The 26,799-nt window shown below is 41.9% G+C and overlaps 1 protein-coding gene across 2 annotated transcripts in view; it reads right to left on the reverse strand.

Annotated features, from left to right (window-relative positions):
- Positions 1 to 26,799, reverse strand: part of dnah10 (dynein axonemal heavy chain 10) — a 380,504-nt gene that overhangs the window by 262,846 nt on the left and 90,859 nt on the right. For both annotated transcript variants that reach the window (XM_087999811.1, XM_087999812.1), the window contains exons 17-25: positions 26,547 to 26,711; positions 26,246 to 26,453; positions 22,717 to 22,873; positions 21,339 to 21,818; positions 16,558 to 16,716; positions 13,021 to 13,137; positions 11,716 to 11,818; positions 5,136 to 5,314; positions 2,242 to 2,453 (exon numbers count right to left, since the gene is read on the reverse strand). In XM_087999811.1, the coding sequence (XP_087855937.1) occupies positions 2,242 to 2,453; positions 5,136 to 5,314; positions 11,716 to 11,818; positions 13,021 to 13,137; positions 16,558 to 16,716; positions 21,339 to 21,818; positions 22,717 to 22,873; positions 26,246 to 26,453; positions 26,547 to 26,711 (1,780 nt within the window). The remainder of the gene's footprint in view (positions 1 to 2,241; positions 2,454 to 5,135; positions 5,315 to 11,715; positions 11,819 to 13,020; positions 13,138 to 16,557; positions 16,717 to 21,338; positions 21,819 to 22,716; positions 22,874 to 26,245; positions 26,454 to 26,546; positions 26,712 to 26,799) is intronic.

The raw sequence follows: 26,799 nt of genomic DNA on the forward strand, positions 1-26,799 counted from the left end.
ACCACTCACATCTTTGTCTAAGAGTATTCTAAAAGTAACAGAATTGTGGTCACTGTTCCCAAAGAAACCCCCCACTGCAACTTCTACCACCTGTCCTGGCTCGTTCCCCAGTACCAGGTCCAATATGGCCCCTTCCCTCATCGCACTATTGACATACTGCTCTAGAAAACTCTCCTGGACACTTCTTACAAATTCTACTCCATCCAGACCTCTGACGCGAAGTGTATCCCAGTCAATGTTGGGAAAATTAAAATCTCCCATCACCACCACCCTATTGCCTCTATATCTTTCCATAATCTGTCTACCTATTTGTTCTTCTATCTCACACTCACTGTGAGAGGCCTGCAGTACAGCCCCAATAATGTAACTGCACTCTTCTTATTTCTCAGCTCCACCCATAATCCCTCACTGCTCAAGCCCTCCATAGTGTCCTCCTTTAGCTCAGCCGTGATATCGTCCCTGACCAGCAATGCAACTCCACCCCCTCTTTTACTTCCCTCCCTGTCCTGTCTGAAGCATCTATGTCCTGGAACATTTAGTTGCCAATCATGCCTTTCCTTCAACCAAGTCTCTGTGATTGCAATAATGTCATACTCCCAGGCACCAATCTAAGCCCTAAGTTCACCTGCCTTACCCACTATACTCCTTGCATTAAAGTAGATGCACTTCAGGCCACCAGTTCTTTTGCGTTCATCTGCTCTCTCCCTAATCTTCCCTTTATTAATGCTATGTTCATGATTCTTACAATCTCCAGTTTCCACCTTGCTGTTTACTTGTCTTCTCTTCTAGTTCCCAGCCCCCTGCCAGATTAGTTTTAACCTCCCCAATAGCAGTCATAAAAACTCCCCCAAGGAAGTTAGTTCCAGTCTGGTGCAGATGTAGACCGTCCATTTTCACGCGCACTACACTCACATGCACACACTCACACTCTCTCTCTCATGCATGCTCACACACATAAGTCTATGGAGGAATTTGCATTTGCAGAATTGTATTTGCAGACACATTCTGTTTTGCTCAAAAAGCACTCAATCTGCAGGCAGTCAATCCATGCAAACACACACACTTACACACTCTACCAAGCACACACATCTGCAAACACACACTCTCTCACATGTACTCACACTCACATGCGCACACTCACACTCTCTCATGCACGCACATACACATGTAAGTCTATGCGGTGAATTTGCATTTGCAGTATTGTATTTGTAGACAGAGATGGAAATGTGTTGCTGGAGAAGCGCAGCAGGTCAGGCAGCATCTAGGGAACAGGAGAATCGACGTTTCGGGCATTAGCCCTTCTTCAGGAATGTATTTGTAGACACTCTACTTTGCTCAAAAATCACTCAATCTTCAGGCAGTAAGATTTCATAAATTCCTACTTTGGGAATAGAACAAGTCTGACTCGAGATTGGGATACTGACAGACTCTAACCTCACACCTTTAATGCATTTTCTGAGCTGAGATGTTACTTTTTTTAAAAATAAAACCTTAAGTTATCTCGAGAATGTGACTTACAAGAAGTTCTAAGATATAAATACTAATGAACCAAAATCTGCAACCCATTCTAAAAGGTGAAAGATTTAACAGCAATCTAGGTTTGTTCAATATATCATTTCAGTTGTATGACACCGTAATCTTTTGTTATAAATTGTGTGTCTTATTACTTGCTCCACAGCCAACTGATGAAGGAGCAGCGCTCTGAAAGCTAGTGCTTCCAAATAAACCTGTTGGACTATAGCCTGGTGTTGTGTGATTTTTAATTTTGTACACCTCAGTGCAACATCGGCACCTCCACATCATTGTTAAAATGGTCTGGCTCATTGAATACTTTTAAGATAAAGTAGATTCTTGATTAACAAGGGAGTCAAAGGGTATCAGAAGTAGATAGGAATTTGGCATTGAGACCACAATCAGATCATTTGCGATCTTATTGAATGACTGAGCAGGCTAGAGGATCTGAATGCTTTACAGCTGTTATTAATTTGCATGTTCATTTGTACACAGCTGATGTGGAGTACTTGAATTAATGTGACGTACTCGAGTTAGCATGGAGGAGTACTCAAATGAATATGAAGAATTTGAGTTAAATTACAGCTGGCATGGAGTACTCAAGTCAAAGTAGAGCATTCGAGCTAACGTGGAGCTTGATTCTCATGCTAATATGGAGTGCTTGAGTTTACCAAGTCTGTTTAAACTTTGATTGAAGCAATCTGAATTGGAAAAGATAATATAACTAACCTGTCTCTTAATGCCTCATTTTTCAAGTCCAATAACAAAGGAATGGATTCCTTAAATTCTTTCATTTGCGATTCCAGATGGAAACCAACTGAGAGGCTACGGACATCTTTTGGTAGTTTTCTGAAAGCTTTCAGAAACCCATCAATTCCTTCTTGAAGCAGTTGTACATTTAGATCTGCCCATAATGTCTCAGACCATTCCTCTTTAGCAGTCTACAAGATGGCAACAAGTTTAAAGAAAGGCAAAATAGATTGAGTATTGAAAATCTGAAATGAAAACAGGAAATGCTGGAAATACTCAATAGATCAGGCACCAACTAAGGAGAGAGAAAGAGAGTGAATGCATCTTTCCATCAGAAATGTTAGGATGGGCCTTCATCAATCTGAAATATTAACTATGTTTCTCTCTGATAATTCCATGGGCTCTCAGGTAAATTGTATACTCAGAAATAATTCTCTGTCATATTGTTTCTTACCCACTGGATTCAGTCATTCTCTCTGTTCTTTTAAAAAAACATATATTATGTAGAAATTTTGGTTGCCCTTTTATTACAATCCCTTAATCACCCAATTCAGTTTTTCACACCTGATTGCTATTCTCTTCCATGTTTCCAGGTATTTTGATGTCCAACCCTGTAAAGGAATTCTAAAACAGGCAAACATCTGATTTGTTTTTGTCTTGCTTAAATGCAGATTTACTTTAATCTTCAAATGCAGGTCCATGATTTAAACTTTTAGTATCCTTTTCCGTGAGATTATGAGGCAGTTAACAGCCTCTTTTTGTGCAAACTGTTTTTCTGATTAACAGAATCCTCTTTAGCTGCTTTAAGAGTCTTGTTAAAGTTATGTCAATAAAAGATTTTAAAAACTGACACTTTTATCCAATCAGTTTACAAATTCCTTTTGCTTTTCATTGTCTGACTCAGCATGAGCTTTGTTCAGTCATCTCACCACAACAAGAACAAGTTTTCCCATTTTGAACATAGAAACAAAGAACAGGATTAGGCCACTCAGCTCCAATGTTCAATAAAATCATGGTTAATCTCATTACTCCATATTCCATCTATGCACAATGACCTTTCACCCTCTTGTTTTTCAAGAATGTATCTACCTCTGCCTTGAAACTATTCAAGGACTTTGCTTCTACTGCCTGTTCAGGAAGAGAGTTCCAAAGACTTATGATTCTGTGAGAGGAATAAAAAAGTCCTCATCACTGTCTTAAATGGGTGAGACTTATTTTTTAAACAGCGACCCTTAGTTCTAGATTATCCCATTGAGAAAATGTCCTCTCCCCATGCACCTTCTCAAGCCCTCTCAGGACCTTACATATTTCAATTAATTTGCCTCTTACTCTTCAGACCTCCAGCAGATACAAGTCTAGTCTGTTCACTCTTTCTCCCTAAGATGACCAAAACACTATCACCACCACCAACCTCTCCCCCACTACCCCAATGCAAGTATTAGTCTGGCAAACCTTCTCTGAACTATATCAAAAGCATTACATGCATTCTTATATAAGGAGACCAATATTATCTTCATCACTCTAGAAGTGTTTTCACCAATGCCTTGTACATCTGAATCATAACCGTATATTTTTATATTCAATTCCCCATGCAATAAACAATAATAATCTATTTACTTTCCTAATTACTGACTGTTCCTACATACTAACCTTCTGTAGTTCATGCAGTACTATGCCTATGTACTTACACATTTCAGAGCTCTGAAATCGCTCACCTTTTAAATACTTTTTTTAATTCTTCCTCATAAAATAGATAATTTCACATTTTCTCACATTTGCTAGATTTTTAGTGATTTACTTAACCTATTTATAATCATGTCTTCATACATTCCCAATTTTCTTGCCATTGCGCATGTCGCTCAAGGCAGTAGACAATTCTGCCTTTAGTCTTTACAATTTAATGTTACCTCCAGCTTCCAAAAGATATGTTTCCCTCATTTTGCTGAGTCATGACAGCCTATGATTGTTTGAAGTTGTTTCCCTCAGCTTTCTCGGAATCCCCTAATCAGCTGAATGGTCACACTGGTGAGGTTCTTGCCAAATCTTCTACAGGGTCAAGCTTGCGCCGGCATTCTGCATGCTAGCTAATAGAGAATGGCCTTTTCCCTGCTACTCACAGCAGCTGGTATTCTCCAATCTTTCTCACTGTTTTCAGGGGTTTTATGAATCAAACTGTCTGAGAGTCTGCACATCTAAATGTGGGTAAATTATTTGCTCTGTCATTTTTTATCAGGTGCTAAATCTGGCATGTGCATTCAACCTGGGCCCCATAGCCATATCGCAACAGAGACTTATTGTCAGGTACACCCTGTAACACGTCACATGTTCCTTTTCCTTACTCCAGTTTACCTTGAATTAGGAAGACATTTTAAACAAAACCATCTTCTCACGTCCAATGTATGGTTACAACACCATATTCAATGCTTTTCCTGATCGAGTATCAGTCAGTGCATGTATCTGACAGAGTGAGAGCCCCTTACTTTACTGACAATACTTTATGGAGAAAGTGAGGGCTGCAGATGCTGGAGATGCTGACGATACTTTATCTCCACTTCAGCACCATGGATGAATTCATTAGCAAGTCAGCTGAGCAGAGCAAGAAATCAATATCCTTTCTTTCATGATTCCATCTCTTAACACTTAACTGTGCTATGTCATCAGTGAATTTTTATTGAATTTCTTTGTGTGGGATGATGCAGAAATACAGTACTATGCTAGATATTATGCAAGTCTTTTGAAATCACTGGGGTTTCAGACACAACAGATTTTCCCAAGAGACAAAGCTTATGCAATAGTCACATACTCCATAGTTCCAATACAGCGCATATTATTAGACAGCATGTGAATACTTTAATTAACCTATACAAACATACCCGCTGTGCCTTGTAAATGTCATAGATCAGTCGCAAGCCTTTAATTTCCTTCTGAAGTGACAGCAGCTCAGGGTGCATTGTAATCGACAGATCAAAAAGCTTTTCAGCATTCGCCAATTCTTGACGGTTTCGTTCAAATTCTTCCACCTCGTTTTCAAATTTTCCCAAGATCTCAAGCCCTGCATTAAACAATGATCAAATAAACAGTATTGTGAAATTGGCAGCTTTTCCTGAATATAAATGAGAAGCAATATTTATTTACAAGGGGGAAAGGAATAGAAGGAGGTGTTCAGAGGTTGAAATGAAGTGGACAGGAGGATGTTCATTGGGAGCATAAATTGTGGCATGGACTGTATCTCTCCTTTCCTACCTATTAGTACTCCCTTTCTTTTGATCTGAGCACCCTCGCTATCTATTCCACTCATTTACACAGCCACATCTCCTTCCTCAGTGACTGTTTCCAGCACCTCCCCAGCCACCCCAAGTGGATTTCAGCTGAAATTCCATCCTTCACGATCAAATCTACCAGGATTATTGGCATCACCGAGACATAGAATACTCCTCAGACAGCTGCTCTCAATTCCTCCTGAGATCCATGCTCAGTGCCATGTGTCCACTTGCATATTCTCAACCATTCTCTCCATCAGCATCACCTCATGCTATCTCAAAGCTATCCTGGTCTCCATTTCCATTTCAGCCAAGTTCCCACAGCATTAGTTTGGGGTTCTGTATTACGAATCTGGTGACATTAGCACTATGTTACTGCTTCACCTTTTCAGTGCCTTTGTCTCCATGCCCACTTATTTGGACAACAATGCTCTCCTTGTTTGACAAACACTTTCACTCCTTTCCAATACTCTCCCTTTAGCGGGAGTCCTCTCTCTGGTCTCTTCTCTACATTTAATCTCTTCATTGAGAATTGTCAACCTGCAATCAGCTGTTTTCATTGCTTCTCTCCCCTCCCCCACTCTAACCTGTGTCCTTCTGAACTTGGAGAAAGTGAGGATTGCAGATGCTGGAGTACCAGCTGAACTGAACTGAACTGGTCCTCACCCTGAACAACTTCTCCTTCCAATCTTCCCACTTCCTCCAAACCAAAGGAGTAGCCATGGGCACCCGCATGGGCCCCAGCTATGCCTGCCTCTTCATCGGATATGTGGAACAGTCCATCTTCCACAGCTACACTGGCACCAACCCCCACCTTTTCCTCCAATACATCAATGATTGTATTGGCGCTACCTCGTGCTCCCACAAGGAGACTGAACAATACATCCACTTTACTAACATCTTCCACCCCGACCTCAAATTTACCTGGACAGTCTCAGACTCCTCCCTCCCCTTTCTAGACCTCTCCATTTCTATCTCGGGCAACCGAGTCAACACAGACATTTACTACAAACCGACCGACTCCCACAGCTACCTAGATTACACCTCCCACCCTGCCCCCTGTAAAAACACCATCCCATATTCCCAATTCCTCTGCCTCCACCGCATCTGCTCCCAGGAGGACCAATTCCACTGCCGAACAACCCAAATGGCCTCCTTCTTCAAAGACCGCAATTTCCTCTCAGACGTGGTTGACGACGCTCTCCACCGCATCTCCTCCATTTCCTGCACCTCCGCCCTTGAACCCCGTCCCTCCAATCGCCACCAGGACAGAACCCCACTGGTCCTCACCTACCACCCCACCAACCTCCAGATACATCATATCATCCTCTGTCATTTCCGCCACCTCCAGACAGACCCCACCACCAGGGATATATTTCCCTCTCCACTCCTATCAGCATTCAGGAGAGACCACTCCCTCCGCGACTTCCTCGTCAGGTCCACACCCCCCACCAACCCAACCTCCACTCTCGGCACCTTCCCCTGCAACCGTAAGAAATGCAAACTTGCGCCCACACCTCCCCCCTCACCTCCCTCCAAGGCCCCAATAGATCCTTCTATATCCGTCACAAATTCACCTGCACCTCCACACACATCATTTACTGTATCCGCTGCACCCGATGTGGTCTCCTCTACATTGGGGAAACAGGCCGCCTACTTGCGGAACGTTTCAGGGAACACCTCTGGGACATCCGCACCAACCAACCCAACCGCCCCGTGGCTGAACACTTTAGCTCCCCCTCCCACTCCGCTAATGAAATGCAGGTCCTTGGCCTCCTCCATCGCCAGACTCTGGCCACACGACGCCTGGAGGAAGAGCGCCTCATCTTGTGCCTAGGAACCCTCCAACCACACAGGATGAATGTAGATTTCTCCAGCATCCTCATTTCCCCTCCCCCCACTTTATCTCAGTCCCAACCCTCGGATTCAGCACCGCCCTCTCGACCTGCAATCTTCTTCCCGACCTGTCCGCCCCCACCCCCTCTCCTATCACCATCACCCTCACCTCCTTCCACCTATCGTATTCCCAGTGCCCCTCCCCCAAATTCCCTCCCCCCTACCTTTTATCTCAGCCCGCTTGGCACACCAGCCTCATTCCTGAAGAAGGGCTTATGCCCGAAACATCAATTCTCCTACTCCTCGGATGCTGCCTGGCCTGTGTGTTTTTCCAGCAACACATTTTTCAACTCCTTCTGAACTTGCTGCACTCTGTTCTCTCAGGTTTAAACCTAACTTGGTTATCAAACCTCTTGATAAGGAGGGGTGCTGTCACTGGATGGTGCACAGATCTCTAACTGGCAGGAGCTGAGTACCAACTCTCAGACACTTCTTCCAATCTACACCTGGACCATGATCCCACAAAGTCCACCTCTACCTCCTTCCCAAAATCTAGACAGGATGCTCTGGCAAACCCATTGTTTCAACCTGTTCCTGCCCCACTGAATTTATTTCTTCCATTCTTGACACTTGCTTTTCCCTCATTGTCCAGTACCTTCCCACTTACACTTGTGATTTTTCTGACAATTTATGTTGATTCCACAATCCCTAGTTTTCAGGCCATCCTCTTAACAATGCACTCACAATCCTTCTACACATTCATTCCCCCATCCAGGATGGTCTGAAGGTTCTCTGGGTTTTCCTTAAAAGGAGGCCTGAATAGTCCCCCATCAACCACAGCCTCTTCTACTGGGCTGAACTCATTCTCACTTTGAACAATTTTAAAACAATTTAAAATAGTCTGGCAGGGGATGGGACTCTAAGGAGTAGTGAGACAAGACAGAAGGTTGAGGCTGATACAGAAGTTAAAGCAAGTAAGTTAAACTGACAAGGCTGGCAACAGCATGGCAGAGAACAAGTGAAGGCTGATGAACTAAACTGCATTTGTTTCAATACAAGTAGCCTGACAGTTAAGGCAGAATAATACAGGGCATGGTTTGGAACATGGGACTGGAATATCATTGATATTACAGAAATGTGGTTGAGGTAGGGACTGGCAGTTCATTTTGTTCCGGGGTACAGACGTCATAAGAAAAAAAGAAGAGGAGGGGGAGCGGCGTTTATGGTTAGGGAAGACATCATGGCAGCACTTAATGAGGATATTCCTGGGGATCATTCAGTGAAGGTGTAGGTGGAACTGAGCAATAGGAAAGGAGTGATCACATTGATGGAGTCATACTATCTGCCCCCCAGTAGTCAGTGGGAAACTGAGGAGCAAATATGTAGGGAAATTGCAGATAGCTTTAAGAATAACAGGATTGTAATTGAAATAATTCCACAAAGGATGGCATCCTATCACCAAGTCACCTTTTATTTACATGTGCGTAGTACATGACACTAACCAAGCTAGCACAGAGCCGCTTTATAGAGTGAACAGTATTTCTGACACTCCATTTTATGTCTGGCAGCTGGGGATCCCTGATTGGACCAGGTCATCAACCCCAATCACAGAACTCATACTCTATAAGGTCTACCTGCCTGACCTCATTCTAATCTCCGCAATCACAGGACAGCATTCTAATTTTCCAAATATATACTGGGACAGCCATAGTGTTAAGAGTTTGGATGGGGAGGAATTTATTAAGTGTGTTCAAAAACATTTTCTCAATCAATGTGTAGATTGCCCTACTAGAGAAGGGGCAAAACTCAACCTCTTCTTATAAAATAAAGCAGGACAAGTGACTGAGGTGTGAGTGGGGGAGCACATTGGGACCAATAACCATAATTCTATTTGTTTTAAAATAGTTTTAGAAAAGGATAGGTCTGGTCCACAAGTTAAAGTTCTAAATTGGGTCAAGGCCAATTTTGATGTATTGGACAGAAACTTTCAAAAGTTGATTGGGGGCGGCTGCTTGCAGGATGTCTGGCAAGAGGGAGGCTTTCAAAAGCGAGATAGTGAAAGTTCAGGGACAACATGTTCCTGCTAGTGTGAAGGGCAAGGCTAACAGGAGCAGGAAACACTGAATGACTAGTGATATTGAGGCTCTGGTCAAGAAAAGGAAGAGGTATATGTCAGGTCTAGACAGCTGGGATTAAATGAATCCCTTGAGGAGTATCAGGGATGTAGGAGTCCATCCAAGAAGGAACTCAGGAAGAAAAAGGGGACATGAAATACCTATGGCAGAAAAGGTTCCAAAAGGATTCTACAAGCAAAGTATTAAAGGCAAAAGAGTATTTAGGGAGATAATAGGGTCCCTTAAAGATCAACAAAGCCATTTACGTGTGGAACCACAGGAGAGGGGTGAAATCTTAAACGAATATTGTGCATCAGTATTTACTGTGGAGAAGGACAATGGAAGCCAAGGAATTCAGGGAAATAAATTGTGATGTCTTACAAAGAGTCCACATGACAGACAAGGAGGTGCTAGAAGAGGTCTTAAAACTCATAAAGGTAGATAAGTTCCCCGGGCCTGATCAAGTATAGCTCAGGCCATTATGGGAAGCTAGTGAAGAAATTGCAGGCAGCTAGCAAAGATATTGTATCATTAACAGCTACAGAGGAGATGCTGGAAGACTGAAGGGTAACTAATGTTGTGCTATTATTTAGGAAAAGCTGCAAGGAAAAGCCCAGGACCTACTGACTAGTGTCCCTGATGTCAGTAGTGGGCAAGTTGTTGGAGGGAAATGTGACAGACAGGATCTAAAGGCATGGACTGATTTGGGATAGTCAGCATAGTTTTATGCAGGGAAATTGTGGCTTATAAACTTGATTGAGTTTTTTGAAGAGGTGACCAAGAAAATAGATGAAGGCAAAATTGTAGACATTGTCTACGTTGAGTTTAGCAAGGCCCTTGACAAGGTTCTCCATGGTAGACTGGTTAGCAAAGTTAGATTACATGGGATCCAGGGAAAGCTAGCCAATTGGATACAAAATTGGCTTGATGGTTGCAGACAGAGGATGATGGTAGAGGATTGCTGTTCAGACTTAAGGCCTGTGAACAGTGGTGGGCCTCAAGGATTGGTGCTGGATCTCTGTTGTTGGTCATTAATAAAAATGCTTTGGATAAGAATATAGGAGGCATGGTTAGTACATTTGCATCTGACACCAAAATTGGTAGTATCATGGACAGTGAAGAAAATTATCTAAGAGTATAAAGAGTCCAAAACTAGAGGCATAGGTTGAACGAGTTGAATGTGCTGTTACTCTCACCTCCTCTCTGGAATTCAGCACTTTCTACCACTTTCTACATGATTGGACCAGGTTATTATGAGGTTTGATTTGCAGAACATATCTACATTGTCTGTAAGAATGACCCTGACCTTGACTACTATCTTCCCACTTACATTTGTGATTTTTCTGACAATTTATGTCAGTTCCACAATTCTCCGTTTTCTACCTATTATTTTGCTTTCATGTTAACGTTTCAGTCTTAAATCTACCACTCTGTTCCAGTGAAGACAAGTACAAGCTACAGGAATAGCACCTCATTTTCTGCTTTGGCACTTTACAGGTTTTAGGATTCCACATTGAGCCAAACAACTTCAGAGCATGAATTCTATTCCTTATGTTGATTATACCTCCTCCCTACACTAATGTTTCACCACCCGAAGGCAGACTCAGTCTTAGGACATAAGAACATAAGAACTAGGAGCAAGAGTAGGCCATCCAGCCTTTTAAGCCTCCTCCGCCATTCAATAAGATCATGGCTGATCTTTTTGTGGGCTCAGATCCACTTACCCGCGCTCTCGCGGTATCTCTTAATTCCTTTATTGTTCAAAATAAATCTACCTTAGCTTTAAAAACTTTTACTGAAGTAGCATCAACTACTTCTCTGGGCAAGAAATTCCATAGATTTACAACACTCTGGGTGAAGAAGTTCCTTCTCAATTCAGTCCTAAATCTGCTTCCTCTAATCTTGAGGCTCTGCCCTCTTGTCCTTAGCTTTCAAAAGGGCATTTACTAATTATCTAAAGAAGAATATCTTTTTGAGGGGGTGGGAAAATGGAAAAGCCATGGCATTAAGCTGAAGGATTGAAAATGTTTTCTGTGCCATATCCATTTGAACCATTCTGTGATTCAATAAAAAGTTACACGCATCACTGAAAATTAATGTAAGTGGAATTAGCAAGATTATGAAAACTCCCAACTTAATCCCTTTGTATAGTTAATTCTTTGAGAAAATTAATTACATTACAACGTTTATAGAGCACAATTTTCGGTTTGCATAAGCTTAGTTGCTGGGTTTGGTTCGCTAACCTCTATCCAAATCTTCTCCCACAGAACCTGGGCCTTGCTGTCGGAATCTTGAAGCAAAAGCAGCAAGATTTGATGCAAATGTTTTGATTTCTTGCATAGTGGTCTGAAATCCAATAATGAAAACTACTTTAGATAGTGTTAGATTGAACAGGAAAAAAATGCCTCACTGGGTGCAGAATTAACAGGAAGTTCATAAAGATAAGTATTGATACAGTTGTGTAAGCAAAAATGCAATGAAGTCTGAAATAATTTCAACCCATTGCTGCTGGATGGATATACTGGGATTTCATAGATCATAGAATCCCTACAGTGTGGAAGCTGGCCATTAGGCCCATTTCAGGGCTAACACTGCTGTAGGATTTCTGACATCATTTGGATTCAGCAGTTTATGGAATAGGAGAAAGTGAGGACTGCAGATGCTGGAGATCAGAGTCAAAGAGTATGGTGCTGGAAAAGCACAGCCAGTCATACAGCATCCAACGAGCAGGAGAATCGACTTTATGAAGAGCTTATGCTTGAAACATCGATTCTCCTGTTCCTCAGGTGCTGCCTGACGAGCTGTGTTTTTCCAGCACCACACTCTTTGAGTTCATGGAATAGGTCCACCACTGGTTTTGGTGCAGCTAAGGATAGGCAGTAAATATCAATTCTGCTGCTGGCACGCATTTCCCAAAACAAACAAATAAATTAAGTATTTATTCAAATAACATCAATGAAAGAGAAAGGTACACATATGAAATTTGTTGGCACTTACAGAACAACATAAAGTCAGTGGACTAGATCTGACAAGAAATTGGCTATCATTTTAGCAAGTTTCACAGACAGTTTCACTCTGCAAACCCAAGCATGTTTTCATGCATCTTCACAAATTCAAATCATTACCAATACACCACACCCCTCAAATGCCCTGTTTCTCTCCTCCCTGCAGAGGGAGTAGAGAAGTTTAGGGAGGGAGTTACAGAGGCTAAAGACTTACTAACAATAGTGATTTCTCAAATTGAAAAAGTGCAGATAACTCAGAGGGCTGTAGCCATGAATATAGAGAAGGTCAAGGCTATACAGGAATTTCAGAACAAGCATGGGAATCTTAAAATCTTATTCCTGAACAGGAAGTCAATGTAGATCAGTAAGTACAGGACAGATGAACAAATGGGACTCATTGTGATTTAGAAGAGCAGAGATTTGGGTCAGCGCAATTTTAGAGAGTGGAAGCTGGGAGACTGACAGGTTAGCATTAGAGTTTTGGAGATAACAAAGATAACAGTAACAAAGTACAGGAAACAAATGAGCAGTAATATTAATTACCTTAGTGAACTTCTTCTTTACAGTGCCTAGGCTGCGGTCAATCTTACGTGCCTCATCAAACAGATTTTCCCAGATTATCTTAATTTTCTGTTGTAAATCTTTCTCTTCTTCTGTCGTCTGATGAGGAAAGACATAATAAGAAACACTTAAAAATGATCTTTTTTAAGTTGCTAACATTCAGGAGGACAAAGCAGACAAGCAGGAGGCTGGAAGGAGAACAGCAAGCCAGGCAGCATCAGGAGGTGGAGAAGTCAACATTCTTCCTAAAGAAAGGTTATACCCGAAACATTGACTTCTTCTACAATGGATTCCAGCATCTGCTGTTTTTTTTGTCTCTCACGCATTCAGGAGAATGCACCAATGGGCAGTCCCTCTCAAAAGTTGAAGAACATAGTCTTACACAGATGTAAGATCTCTACTTAGATAGCACTAACAGATTGAACCCACATTATGGGAGTTTCCTCAGGTCCTCATTGGTACCTCCATGACAAGAATAATTGCCACACACATCTCAGCCAGACCAGAAACTAGGGAACAGGCTGTCTCTATCTCATCCACAAGGAGACAGGTAAAAGAAGTGATCAATAGCAGAAATATCTCCATGAGGCAGAGTAATGAGTAGGTAATTGGGATTTGTTTGAATTGTAACTGTGCAAACTTTCACTTTTTGAACAATATGTAAATGTAGACACTTGAAGGCTAGCATTTCAACTTCCTTTTATTAATAGTGGTACAGAAGAGAAATGAACTAATGAAAGGAGAAAGGGTTCTTGATTAGAAAGTTAAACCTCTGCACAGGTATACATCCTCCATTGGCAGTTGTGTGGATCTACTCAACATTACCTCTTCAATGACAGTGTGTTCACAGACAATTCAAAATAAGTTCCAGAGAATGCCATCCGCCTAGCTTAGAAGGGTTTAATGGAATGTGCTTACATTAGATATTTACTGATGTTGATGGCATTACATGAATCCCTCAGGGCCACATCAGACCTGGCAACATCCCTGGGAGGCTAGGCACCTGAGTGATTTATACCTCCCTCCTTCTCCTTGTCTACTTCTTTCTCTTATTCCAGCTTCTGCTACCCCTGATCCTCTGACCAGCTGTAAATCCATTGTATTCAAGGTTTACACTTCTATGGTATAGAACAGAATAGCATGTATTTTTACAAAACAAAAGTGAAAAGTTTTATAAGTCATCATATCACGCAGCCTAATTACAGAAGTTCATAAATGAGAGTGCAGTGATCAAAATGCATGACAACCTTGTAGACGTGCACTGCATATGCCACTCATAGAGTCATAAAGATGTACAGCATGGAAACAGACCCTTCGGTCCAACCCATCCATGCCGACCAGATATTCCAACCCAATCTAGTCCCACCTGCCAGCACCCAGCCCATATCCCTCCAAACCCTTCTTATTCATATATCCATCCAAATGCCTCTTAAATGTTGCAATTGTACCATGCTCCACCACATCCTCTGGCAGCTCATTCCATACAAATACCACCCTCTGCGTGAAAAAGTTGCCCCTTTGGTATCTTTTATATCTTTCCCCTCTCATCCTAAACCTATGCCCTCTAGTTCTGGACTCCCCGACCCCAGGGAAAAGACTTTGCCTATTTATCATATCCATGCCCCTCATAATTTTGTAAACCTCTCTAAGGTCACCCCTCAGCCCCCGACGCTCCAGGGAAAACAGTCTCAGCCTGTTCAGCCTCTCCCTGTAGCTCAGATCCTCCAACCCTGGCAACACTCAACCAGATAAAGTACCAGGATAATAACTACAGAGGCCAAAGGTCTCTTTGCTGATAATCCTAGTGGGCAGATGGCTTCAGCTTCAGCATCTCTGTGGAACTATTACAGAGTGCCAAACACGAACGAATAGACATCTTTTCAAAAATACCACTTAACCTCTAAAACCCATTCATGGAGATTAGCAGATAGAATGAAAAGCTGTGACATCTTGAATTATCAGAGATGAAACAGTGGTGGCAGTTTCTAGAAAAGCAAGCACGCATGCACATGAATGGAGTGTATGTCCTTCCTGTTGATGAATCTAACTGGCCAGTCACTTGGTGCCTTGATTGGTGACTTGCACCTGGGGAAATTCAACAGTGATGGTGAAACCCACTGACCTTCGTGCCTGTGAGGCGCCATCTGTCTGAAATTGAATTAGTTCTTATTCATTCATGGGATGTGAGCATCACTGACTAGATGAGCATTCATTACCCATACCCTCTCAACTCTATCCACCCTGTTCATGGCCCTCACAGTCTTATAGACCTCAATAAGGTGCCCCCCACCCCTTTGCCCCAAGCCTTCTCTGCTCTAAAGAAAATAACCTGATCTTGTCCAGTGTCTCTTCATTACTAAACTGCTCCATTCCAGGCAACATCCTGGTGAATCTCCTCAATATCAACCCCAATACAATTATAACTTTCTAATAGTGCAGAGACCAGAACTGCACACATAACTCCAGCTATGACCTAACTTACATTTTGTACATCTCCAACATAATCTCAGTGCAAACTGGAATAACAGCACCTCAGTTTCTGCACTAGAATCTTGCAGCCTTTTGGACTCAAAATTGAGCTCAACAATTTTAGGGCTTTAGCATCTCCTCCCATGTCCTTATCCCAACTGACACACCCCAGGCCTTGTTATCATATGGGCAGCTACCACAAATAATCCATTGTCAGCCACCAATGGTCCCCATTAGCAGCTACTGATTTCCCCAAGATGATCTTTACATTCCAGTCTGCCCAAATGTTTCTTTATCTTTCTCTGGGATGCATCTCCACTTATTGTTTACTCCTTCCCATAGTCCCCAATTCCATCTTTAGCATATATACCAACTGCTTTCTACTTACAATCAGTTCTGGGGAAGGGTCAGTTGACCTGAAACGTTAACTCTGCTTTTTCTCCTCAGAAGCTGCTAGACCTACTGTGTTTTTCAAGCAATATCTGCTTCTGTTTCTGATTTCCAGTATCCACAGTTCTTTGGTATTGTTACCAACATAACGTCCTTGCTCTTAGAATCTATCCCACAACTGATAATGACAAGTGTCGTATATGCCTTCTTAACTGCTCTATTAATCTGCCCTGCCACCTTCAGGTGGACAAACATCCCAAAATCACTCTGTTCCTCTGAGCTTCCTAATGTCTTGCCAGTCACTCAGTACAGCAATATATTGCCATTCCTTCACTGTCACTAGGTTGAAGCAATGTAAATCCCTCTTTAATAGTGCTCTGTGTGTCCCTCACTCTAAAGATTGCAGCTCACCACCAACTTCTTCAGAGTAATTAGGACTGGGCCATAAATGCTGGCCAAGCCTGTAATGGGCACATCTTGTGATTGAAGATACACTAAGTAACTGGAACGGTAGAGTATCTCACCTGATATGTTTTTGTTAAGACAGACTACATTTGGAGTCGTCCATTTAATGCTAATTAACACAGACATTAATGGCTAAATGATGAAGAAAATTAAACCATAGCATTCACAAGAGAAAAATCTGAGGAGTGAACTCACAGAGATATTATACATTGCTAGGGTCCGATATCTTTCCTGGTTATCCTTTAATCGCAGCTCTACAGTTAAAGACATGGATCGAATTTTGGCAATTGTACTCAGTACGTATTTCAAATCCTCCAATGAGTCTGGAGCTCTCTTTAGAGCAACTGAAAGTTCCTGTAAATGATAAAAGAAAATTAGTCAAAAATTACAAATCCAAAAATATTGGCTCTGACAGTGTGAAATTTTTATAATAGAATGTTTCTGAAGAAATTAATTAAATTAAAACAATCTAATGCATTAAGACATAGAATCATAGTCATAGAGATGTACAGCATGGAAACAGACCCTCCGGTCTAACCCGTCCATGCTGACCAGATATCCCAACTCAATCTTGACCCACCTGCCAGCACCTGGCCCATATCCCTCCAAACCCTTCCTATTCATATACCCATCTAAATGCCTCTTAAATGTTGCAACTGTACCAGTCTCCACCACTTCCTCTGGCAGCTCATTCCATACACGTACCACCTTCTGCGTGAAAAAGTTGCCCCATAAGAGTCTTTTATACCTTTCCCCTCTTACCCTAAACCTATGCCCTCTAGTTCTGGACTCCCTGTTTGTTGATATATAACAGGTTATTAACTATACATTAATTACTTTGAATTTTTATTGAGACATCTAAGAAATGCAAAATGGACACTGTTTCCTCTTAAATCTCATTCTCCTCTGGATAATCATGGAGTTAAACATAGTCTGGTAAGGAGGGACCCAGCTCTTTAGCCTCAGCGAAGACATCAAACAGTGCATGAAGTTTGCCATAATCTTCTAAGGACAGCACTAACAATTAAATATTATAGATAAATGTGGACAGGATAAAAGTGAAACTAAAGTAAACCCACTAATTCAAATACACAGACAATAAATAAACAGATGAACAAAGGGAACATAAAAAGGTTGGAAAATAAGTTAAAATAATTATTAGTTAAGAAACAGACAACAAAATTAAACTTAACTTACATAAAAAGAAATTGTAAAGTATACTAAATAGTGGGGCGGCACGGTGGCTCAGTGGTTAGCACTGCTGCCTCACAGCACCAGGGTTCCAGGTTCAATTCCAGCTTCAGGCGACTGTCTGTGTGGAGTTTGCACATTCTCCCCGTCTTTGCGTGGGTTTGCTCCGGCTTCCTCCCACAGTCCAAAGATGTGCAGGTCAGGTGAATTGGCCATGTTAAATTGCCCATAGTGCTAAGTGTGTTAGTCAGAGGGAAGTGGGTCTGGGTGGGTTACTCTTCAGAGGGCCTGTTTCCACACTGTAGGGAATCTAATCTAATCTATCCCATGGAAACAAAATAACAGATGAGAAACTGGGACATGAGAAAGACCACTTAGTGAGGCACAAGATAAACTGAGAGATAAACACTCCTCTACCCTGACTGGAAAATATATTGTCCTTCCTTGACTGTCACTGGGATCAAACTCTGGCATTGAGGGTATCTACACCGAGTGAGTTGCAGCAGTTCAAAAAGGGAGCACACCACTACTTTCTTGGGCCCCGCCAATTATGCCCACTTTATATGAATGAATTTTAAAATTATGAAACAGCAAATGGCACCGACTTATGGAGAGATATAGGTGCGTGCAACAGGGTAGGTTTTACAATTGGGGGAAGGGTAAATACGATGCTGCAAGACAAGATCTGAGGAGCATAAGTTGGGAGCATAGGCTGTCAGGGAAGGATGTCGTTGAAATGTGGAACTTTTTCAAGGAAAAGATACGATGTGTCCTTGATATGTATGTACCTGTCAGGCAGGAAAGAGATGGTCGTGTGAGGGAACCTTGGTTGACGAGGGAGGTTGAATGTCTTGTAAAGAGGAAGAAGGAGGCTTACATAAGGTTGAGGAAACAAGGTTCAGACAGAGCATTGGAGGGATACAGGATAGCCAGGAGGGAGTTGAAGAAAGGGATTAGGAGAGCTAAGAGAGGGCATGAAAAATCTTTGGCGGGTAAGATCAAGGATAACCCCCAAGGCCTTTTATGCGTATGTGAGAAACATGAGAATGACGAGAACGAGGGTAGGTCCGATCAAGGACAGTAGTGGGAGACTGTGTAATGAGTCAGAAGAGATAGGAGAGGTCTTGAATGAGTATTTCTCTTCAGTATTTACAAATGAGAGGGACCGTATTGTTGAAGAGGAGAGTATGAAACAGACTGGTAAGCTAGAGGAGATACTTGTTAGGAAGAAAGATGTGTTGGGCATTTTGAAAAACTTGAGGATAGACAAGTCCCCCGGGCCTGACAGGATATATCCTAGGATTATGTGGGAAGCAAGAGAGGAAATTGCAGAGCCGTTGGCAATGATCTTTTCGTCTTCACTGTCAACGGGGTTGGTACCAGGGGACTGGAGAGTAGTGAATGTTGTGCCCCTGTTCAAAAAAGGGAATAGGGATAACCCCTGGAATTACAGGCCAGTTAGTCTTACTTCGGTGGTAGGCAAAGTAATGGAAAGGGTACTGAGGGATAGGATCTATGAGTATCTGGAAAGACACTGCTTGATTAGGGACAGCCAACACGGATTTGTGAGGGGGAGGTCTTGCCTTACAAGTCTTATTGAATTCTTTGAGGAGGTGACCAAGCATGTGGATGAGGGTAGAGCAGTGGATGTAGTGTACATGGATTTTAATAAGGCATTTGATAAGGTTCCCCATGGCAGGCTTATGCGGAAAGTCAGGAGGCATGGGATAGTGGGAAATTTGGCCAGTTGGATAGAGAACTGGCTAACCGGTCGAAGTCAGAGAGTGGTGGTAGATGGTAAATATTCAGCCTGGAGCCCAGTTACAAGTGGAGTTCCACAGAGATCAGTTCTGGGTCCTCTGCTGTTTGTAATGTTTATTAATGACTTGGAAGAGGGAGTCGAAGGGTGGGTCAGTAAATTTGCAGATGACATGAAGATTGGTGGAGTTGTGGATAGTGAGGAGGGCTGTTGTCGGCTGCAAAGGGACTTAGATATGATGCAGAGCTGGGCTGAGGAGTGGCAGATGGAGTTCAACCCTGTCAAGTGTGAGGTTGTCCATTTTGGAAGGACAAATAAGAATGCGGAATACAGGGTTAATGGTAGGGTTCTTAGTAAGGTGGTAAAAACAATGACTGCAGATGCTGGAAACCAGATTCTGGATTAGTGGTGCTGGAAGAGGACAGCAGTTCAGGCAGCATCAAAGGAGCTTCGAACTCGATGTTTCGGGCAAAAACCCTTCATTAGGAATGTTTATTAATGAAAAATCTTTGGCGGGTAGGATCAAGGATAACCCCCAAGGCCTTTTATGCATATGTGAGAAACATGAGAATGACGAGAACGAGGGTAGGTCCGATCAAGGACAGTAGTGGGAGACTGTGTATTGAGTCGGAAGAGATAGGAGAGGTCTTGAATGAGTACTTCTCTTCAGTATTTACAAATGAGAGGGACCGTATTGTTGAAGAGGAGAGTATGAAACAGACTGGTAAGCTAGAGGAGATACTTGTTCGGAAGAAAGATGTGTTGGGCATTTTGAAAAACTTGAGGATAGACAAGTCCCCCGGGCCTGATGAATGGCTTTTGCCCGAAACGTCGATTTCGAAGCTCCTTGGATGCTGCCTGAACTGCTGTGCTCTTCCAGCACCACTAATCCACATTCTTAGTAAGGTGGAGGAGCAGAGGGATCTTGGGGTCTATGTTCATAGATCTTTGAAAGTTGCCACTCAGGTGGATAGAGCTTGTAAGAAGGCTTATGGTGTATTAGCGCTCATTAGCAGAGGGATTGAATTCAAGAGTTGTGAGGTGATGTTGCAGCTGTACAGGACCTTGGTTAGGCCACATTTGGAGTACTGTGTGCAGTCCTGGTCGCCTCATTTTAGGAAAGATGTGGAAGCTTTGGAGAGGGTGCAGAGGAGATTTACCAGGATGTTGCCTGGAATGGAGAATAGGTCGTACGAGGATAGGTTGAGAATGCTAGGCCTTTTCTCATTGGAATGGCGAAGGATGAGGGGTGACTTGATAGAGGTTTATAAGATGATCAGGGGAATAGATAGAGTAGACAGTCAGAGACTTTTTCCCCGGGTACAACAGAGTGTTACAAGGGGACATAAATTTAAGGTGAAGGGTGGAAGGTATAGGGGGGATGTCAGGGGTAGGTTCTTTACCCAGAGAGTGGTGGGGGCATGGAATGCGCTGCCTGTGGGAGTGGCAGAGTCAGAATCATTGGCGACCTTTAAGCGGTAATTGGATAGGTACATGGATGGGTGCTTAAGCTAGGACAAATGTTCGACACAACATCGTGGGCCGAAGGGCCTGTTCTGTGCGCTATTGTTCTATGTTCTATGTTCTACGAGATGAATGGCCAGTATCTATGTTTTAAATTCTAATATTGTGGTGCATATTTATTCACAAAATAGCACATTTCATTGAAAATACATTACTTTAGTAAGGTTTTAGATGCACAAAAGAATCTGATGTGTTGCCTATTTAAAGGAGTCATAAAAATTTATGAACAATATGATTTCCCTATCATCTAGGCTACCTTCTCCGCACAAACCAAATTAGCAATAATCAACATTGTTGCTTCATAAGAAAAGGTTACACAGTATATATACACTTTGTCACTACATGAGAAGTAGAACTGTTCTAGAAGTTTTATATGTGATGTTTAAACAATCAAGGCCACAACTCCTCACTTTACAATTTTTGCTCAGGGCTTAACCTTTGTGTTATTTTAGAAGCATATTTTAAACTAAAATATAATTGTAATAATTTAAATTAAAGTTACCTCTAGCTCACTTCTCAGGGTATAGAGTTCCCGTTTGGCAGATTCATTTAGACAATACCCAAGGGAATGTACCCATGAGTTTGCATTTTCTTGGACACTAAATGCCAAGGGTCGCAACTGGAGCCGAATACACTGTTCATCTTTCATCATTGGCTGCTCTGCCACCTCCTCACTGATTCTGGTGTAAAACTGCAACTTCTCATCATAACTAACGCAAGAAGGATTCCTTGCTGCAAATTTCTCCACAACAATAGACTTGTCCATCTTCCACAAGGATCTGTACTTCTTCCAACGATTCAGATACTTGCTTAAAGAACCAAGAAGTTTTTGAAGATTTTGACTGGTAGAAACAGCTTGATCTATAATCTGTGGATACTGAGAAATGTCACTGTAAAAACTGAAGATGATCGGTTCATCATCTCCTTCAACATACTGTGGTGAACATTCAATGCAGGATCCATGCATCCACCGTACAAATAGCTATAATATATGAAAGAAATACAATTAAAAAATTACATTTAAGAGTCAAAACAATCAAACTAGTTGATAGACAGATTATGGCCTTTCAAGAAATTAATGGATATGAGGAGCAGGGAGAACAGTGGAGTTGTAGCCCAAGGTCAGTCATGATCACATTGAATGGGGAAGCAAACTTGACCAGCCATATGGTTTGATACTGCTCCTTTTCTTGTTTTTATTCTTTCAATCATTTGAAATTCCTGTTCCTTGAAATTAACAAAACATGCATTTGGGTTGGGAGATTGATTGATTTACCCAATTCTGTGCATGAACTGCTAGAATGTAGAGTGAACTTGTGCAGGAAGGAATTATAGGTAAATACCAAGACAAAGACTCAAGAATGACCCAATAATTAAATTCACTTGGTCACATCATGGTGATATCCTCTATTATTTCAAATGTGTTCCTTCTCAACAAAAGGAACAGTGCTCATTTTACCCTCTACTATCCCAGATGACTCCACATTACAGAGAGCCCAGCTAAGGGGGTATTGAGACCTAGATCACAGTGTACCATTAAAATAGTAGGAGAATTTGGAATCCACCTGAAAGACAGCACATTAAATGATAAGAAATTCCTAAAAATTATAAACTACATGTAATTTTGTAAGAGCACACATTTTGTTGAAATTGTTCATTTTGCACTCAGACAACTGTCAGTCATAATCTCGATGCATTCTCCTCAGCAATGCTTCTATCACTCAAATCCATTTGCCAACTAACCAGTCAGCATATCCTGCTCATACAGTCTAGAAAGGCTGTTCTCCTTCTTGTTGATATTAAATATTGTCCTGATGAGTGCAAGATGAAAAGCTCTGACAAAGAGTGCCTTTTGTCAGCAGTATCCAATTTTAATTAACCTTAGTTGTTTCCATGCAGTCTTTTATGTTCTGGAGAGTCAGCTGATAAACTTCAGGGGCTGTAGGTTTTAGGACAATCTCAGGGGCAGAGAGGTGAACTTCAACTTGGAATAGTGGATTGGATCCAAGAATAGAAACATTAATCTGTTGAAGATTTCTGCAGAGAGACAATTAATAACTTTAAACATGACATGAACAAATGTAAAAACAACTGCAGTATCACTTTTCAGGTTCAACTTCAGAGCCATTTATCCTAGGGATGGGCAATGAATGCTGGCTAGCCAGCAACATCTATGTCCCATGAGAGAATAAAATATTTGTTTTACTTGTGGCACTAATAAAGTCCCATTTTTTTCCAAACCTTCATAGTTGGGCTGAACCAGTGTTGGTGAATGTCCTCCTTAATCACAGCACACCCCTGTTCTCATGATGGAGTTAGGGATTGCAGACTTTAACTGCTCATTCACATAACGTGGGCACCACTAGCAAGGATAATATCATCGAGTCATACAGCACAGAAACACACCGTTCAGTCCAACCAGTCCATGCCAACCATAACTAAACTAGACCCACCTGTCTGCACTTGGCCCATATCCCTCCAAATATTTCTCATTTATGTACTTATTTAAATATCTTTTAAACACTGTAACTGTAGCCACAATCACCACTCCCTCTTGAAGTTCCTTCTACACACAAACCACTCTCTGTGTAAAACACCAAAGTCAGACTCACAGGTCTATAGTTCCCAGGCTTCTCCTTACATCCCTTCTTAAACAAAGACACAACATTAGCCAATCTCCAGTCATCTGGCACCTCACCCATCGTTATAAATGATACAAATATTTCTACAAGGGGCCCTGCAAATTCCTCTCTAAACTTCCACAAAGTTCTGGCATACACAAGATCAAGTCCTAGAGCTTTATACACCTTTCTATTTCTAAGACGTCCAGCACTTCCTATTTACTATCAATTTCACAACTCGCACATCAAGTTTCCAGATTTAGGTAAACATAAAGTGTCCGTCTACATTACATGCATGCAAATTCAAACTCAATACATGTTAAGTTCTCAAGAATTTGATACATCTCTCTAACAAAGTGTTGGCTCTTACAGGGTTGAGGAAGGAAATCCTCCTGAACACACCTGACAAAACCGGCTCCATCCAAACCATCTGCACTGAGGAGGTTCTAGTCGATATTGGGAAAGTTGAAATCACCCAGAACAACAACCCTGCTACATCTGCATTTTTCCAGAATCTGCCCACCTATGAGTTCTTCAATCTCTCTACTGCTTTTGTGGGGTCTGTAGAAAACCCCCAAAGTGGTGGCTGTTCCCTTGCTGTTCCTAACTTCCACCCATACTGACTCAGTAGACAAACCTTCCTCAACAACCTTCATTTCTGTAGCTCTGATGCACTCTCTGATTAGCAATGCTACATCCCCTCTTTTTCCACCCTCCCTGTTCTTTTTAAACATTCTAAACCCTGGAACATCAAGCAACCATTCTTGCCCCTGTGAAATCCATGTCTCCGCTATGGCCACAACATCATAGCCCCAAGTACTGATCCATGCTCTAAGTTCATCACTCTTATTTCTGACACTCCTTGCATTAAAACAAACACACTTTAACTGATCTCTTTGTTTCATTGCGTAAGAAACCTTTCCGATTGATTCAATACATCCTGTCACTGCCCAATCTGCAACTGTTCCCTTCTCAGACATGGGGCTCTGATTCCCACCCCCCTGCCAATCTAGTTTAAACCCTCCCGAATCACACGAGCAAATCTCCCACCCAGGACATTTGTGCCCCTCCAGTTCAGGTGCAACCTGTCCTGCGTGTACAGGTCCCACCTTCCCCAGAAGGCATCCCAATGGTCTAAGTTTGTGAAGCCCTCCCTCCTGCACCAGCCTCGGAGCCACATGTTAAGCTGCATTCGCTGACTGTTCCTCACCTCACTATCTCGAGCTACCAGGAGCAAATCTGAGATCACTACTCTACTCGTCTGCTCTTCAGCTTACAACCTAGTTCTCTGTAGTCACTTTTCAGATCCTCAATCCTTTTCCTGGCTACATCATTGGTGCCAATATGTTCCACGATTTCTGGCTGCTCACTATCCCCCTTCAGAATCCTGTAAACCAGATCAGGGACATTCCGGACCCTGGCACTGAGGAGGCAACATACCTTCCGGGAGTACAAAATCTCCTGTCGATCCGTCTAACTATTGAGTCCCCTACCACTAGCGAAGGGTAGAAGGTAATCTTGAGATTATTCAACAAAGAACAAAGAAACCTTACAGTCCAGGAACAGGCCCTTCAGCCCTCCAAGCCTGAGCCAATCCAAATCCACTATCTAAAGCTATTGCCCAATTCCTAAGCATCTGTTTCCCTCTGCTCCCCACTTGCTCATGCATCTGTCCAGATGCACCTTAAATGAATCCACTGTGCTTGCCTTTACTGTGCGTTCCAAGCCCCTTCCTCCCTCTGTGTAAAACCTTTCACCTCTCATCTTGAACGTGTGACCGCTCGTTACTGAATCCCTCACTCTGGGAAAAAGTTTATCTCTATCTCCGCCCAACTCTCCAGTCTATCTATATTCTCCTGTATGCTTTGACAGTCCTCTCCACCAATCTTTCTGTCATCTGCAAAGTTACTGATCAGACCACTAATGCCCTCTTCCAGATCATTGATGTGTATTACAAACAACAGTGGCCCCAGCACTGACCCCTGTGGAACACCACTGGTCGCCTTTCTCCATTTCGAGAAACTCCCTTCAACTACTACTCTCTGTCTCCTGTTACTCAACCAGTTCTCTATCCACTGAGCAAGAACACACTGCTCACCATGTGACTTCACTTTCTCCATTAGTTTACCATGGGGAACCTTATCAAACAATTCTATTACGATCTTCTGTTTTTTTGGTTACCTAGTAAACTTTCAAAATCTTTCAACAGAAGCTCCTTGCCAGTCTTATCAATGTCTTAGTATCAACTTGGACTAAGACAACTGGATTCCTCCTGTCCAACTCCAAGTCCCTCTCAGGATTTGAGTGACAACTCAATAATTTTAGGATCACTATCCTGAGACTAGCGTTTTATTCTAGATCTATTTAATTTAAGTTAGACTTCCCAGTTACCATGGTTGGATTTGAAAAAATGTTTTTGGATCATTAGTTCATAAAGTCGTAGAGATTTCATGTCTCTGAATTACTAATCAATAAACCAAAACTATGATACCTTTCCCTTAACATTGTGACAGAAACCATAATTATTTTACTAGTATAAATCCAATATCAAATCACCCCCACTTCTCTCAATCATAAAGACCAGAGAGGGATAGAAATAAAATTGAAGTGTTAAAAAAGAATCACACAAAATAAGTACATTTTCTCACAAGGAAATTTATGTGGCAGGAGAAGAAACAAACTGCACCCCTTCATGCATCCAAATTACTGTTTTGTTAAATGAGTTTCTACATTCAGAGTCTCACAGTATTTACCTTTCCATTCATTTCAAGAACAAAATTATACATACTTTAAAATCATTTTGACGAGACAGTCATAAACTCTGTGCTCCCAGAATTTGTAGTACAGTGCCATTTTTGATGCCTTCCCGGTATTGGTGTGGAAAACGAGACCTTCCATTTTTGTCAGCAGAGGTCCAATAGCTTTATATTTACTGACTAAATTCAAGATATCTTTTGTTCGTTCCTGTTCTACGTATTCGTAAAACTCCTTTACTCCTAACATAAACAACCAGAATATTTCACTTTGTCTGTGAAAATTTTACATCTTAGCAACATTGTTTTCCAAAGTTTGAAATAATTCTACAATACCTGCAAGATCTTCTTTTGATTTGGGTGGTGGCCTTTTAAAGAGATCTGCCGACTCTATTGCTGCAAGTTTAGTTGCAATATCTCTGACATTTTTGTGGATCTGATTTACAAGGGATTCAAATTTTCCAATTGCTTGCTCACAGCGACCAAGATAATCATGAATACCTATTGAAAATAACAATCAAACTAAATCATATAGTAGTAGCATTTTTGATATCCATTAAATATAAAGCATGTTTTTCTCCTAGGTCAC

The sequence above is a fragment of the Chiloscyllium plagiosum genome, unplaced genomic scaffold, assembly GCF_037043375.1.
Source record: "Chiloscyllium plagiosum isolate Xiang-an unplaced genomic scaffold, Cpla_swu_hap1 HiC_scaffold_24, whole genome shotgun sequence".
NCBI classification, from domain to species: Eukaryota; Metazoa; Chordata; class Chondrichthyes; order Orectolobiformes; family Hemiscylliidae; genus Chiloscyllium; species Chiloscyllium plagiosum.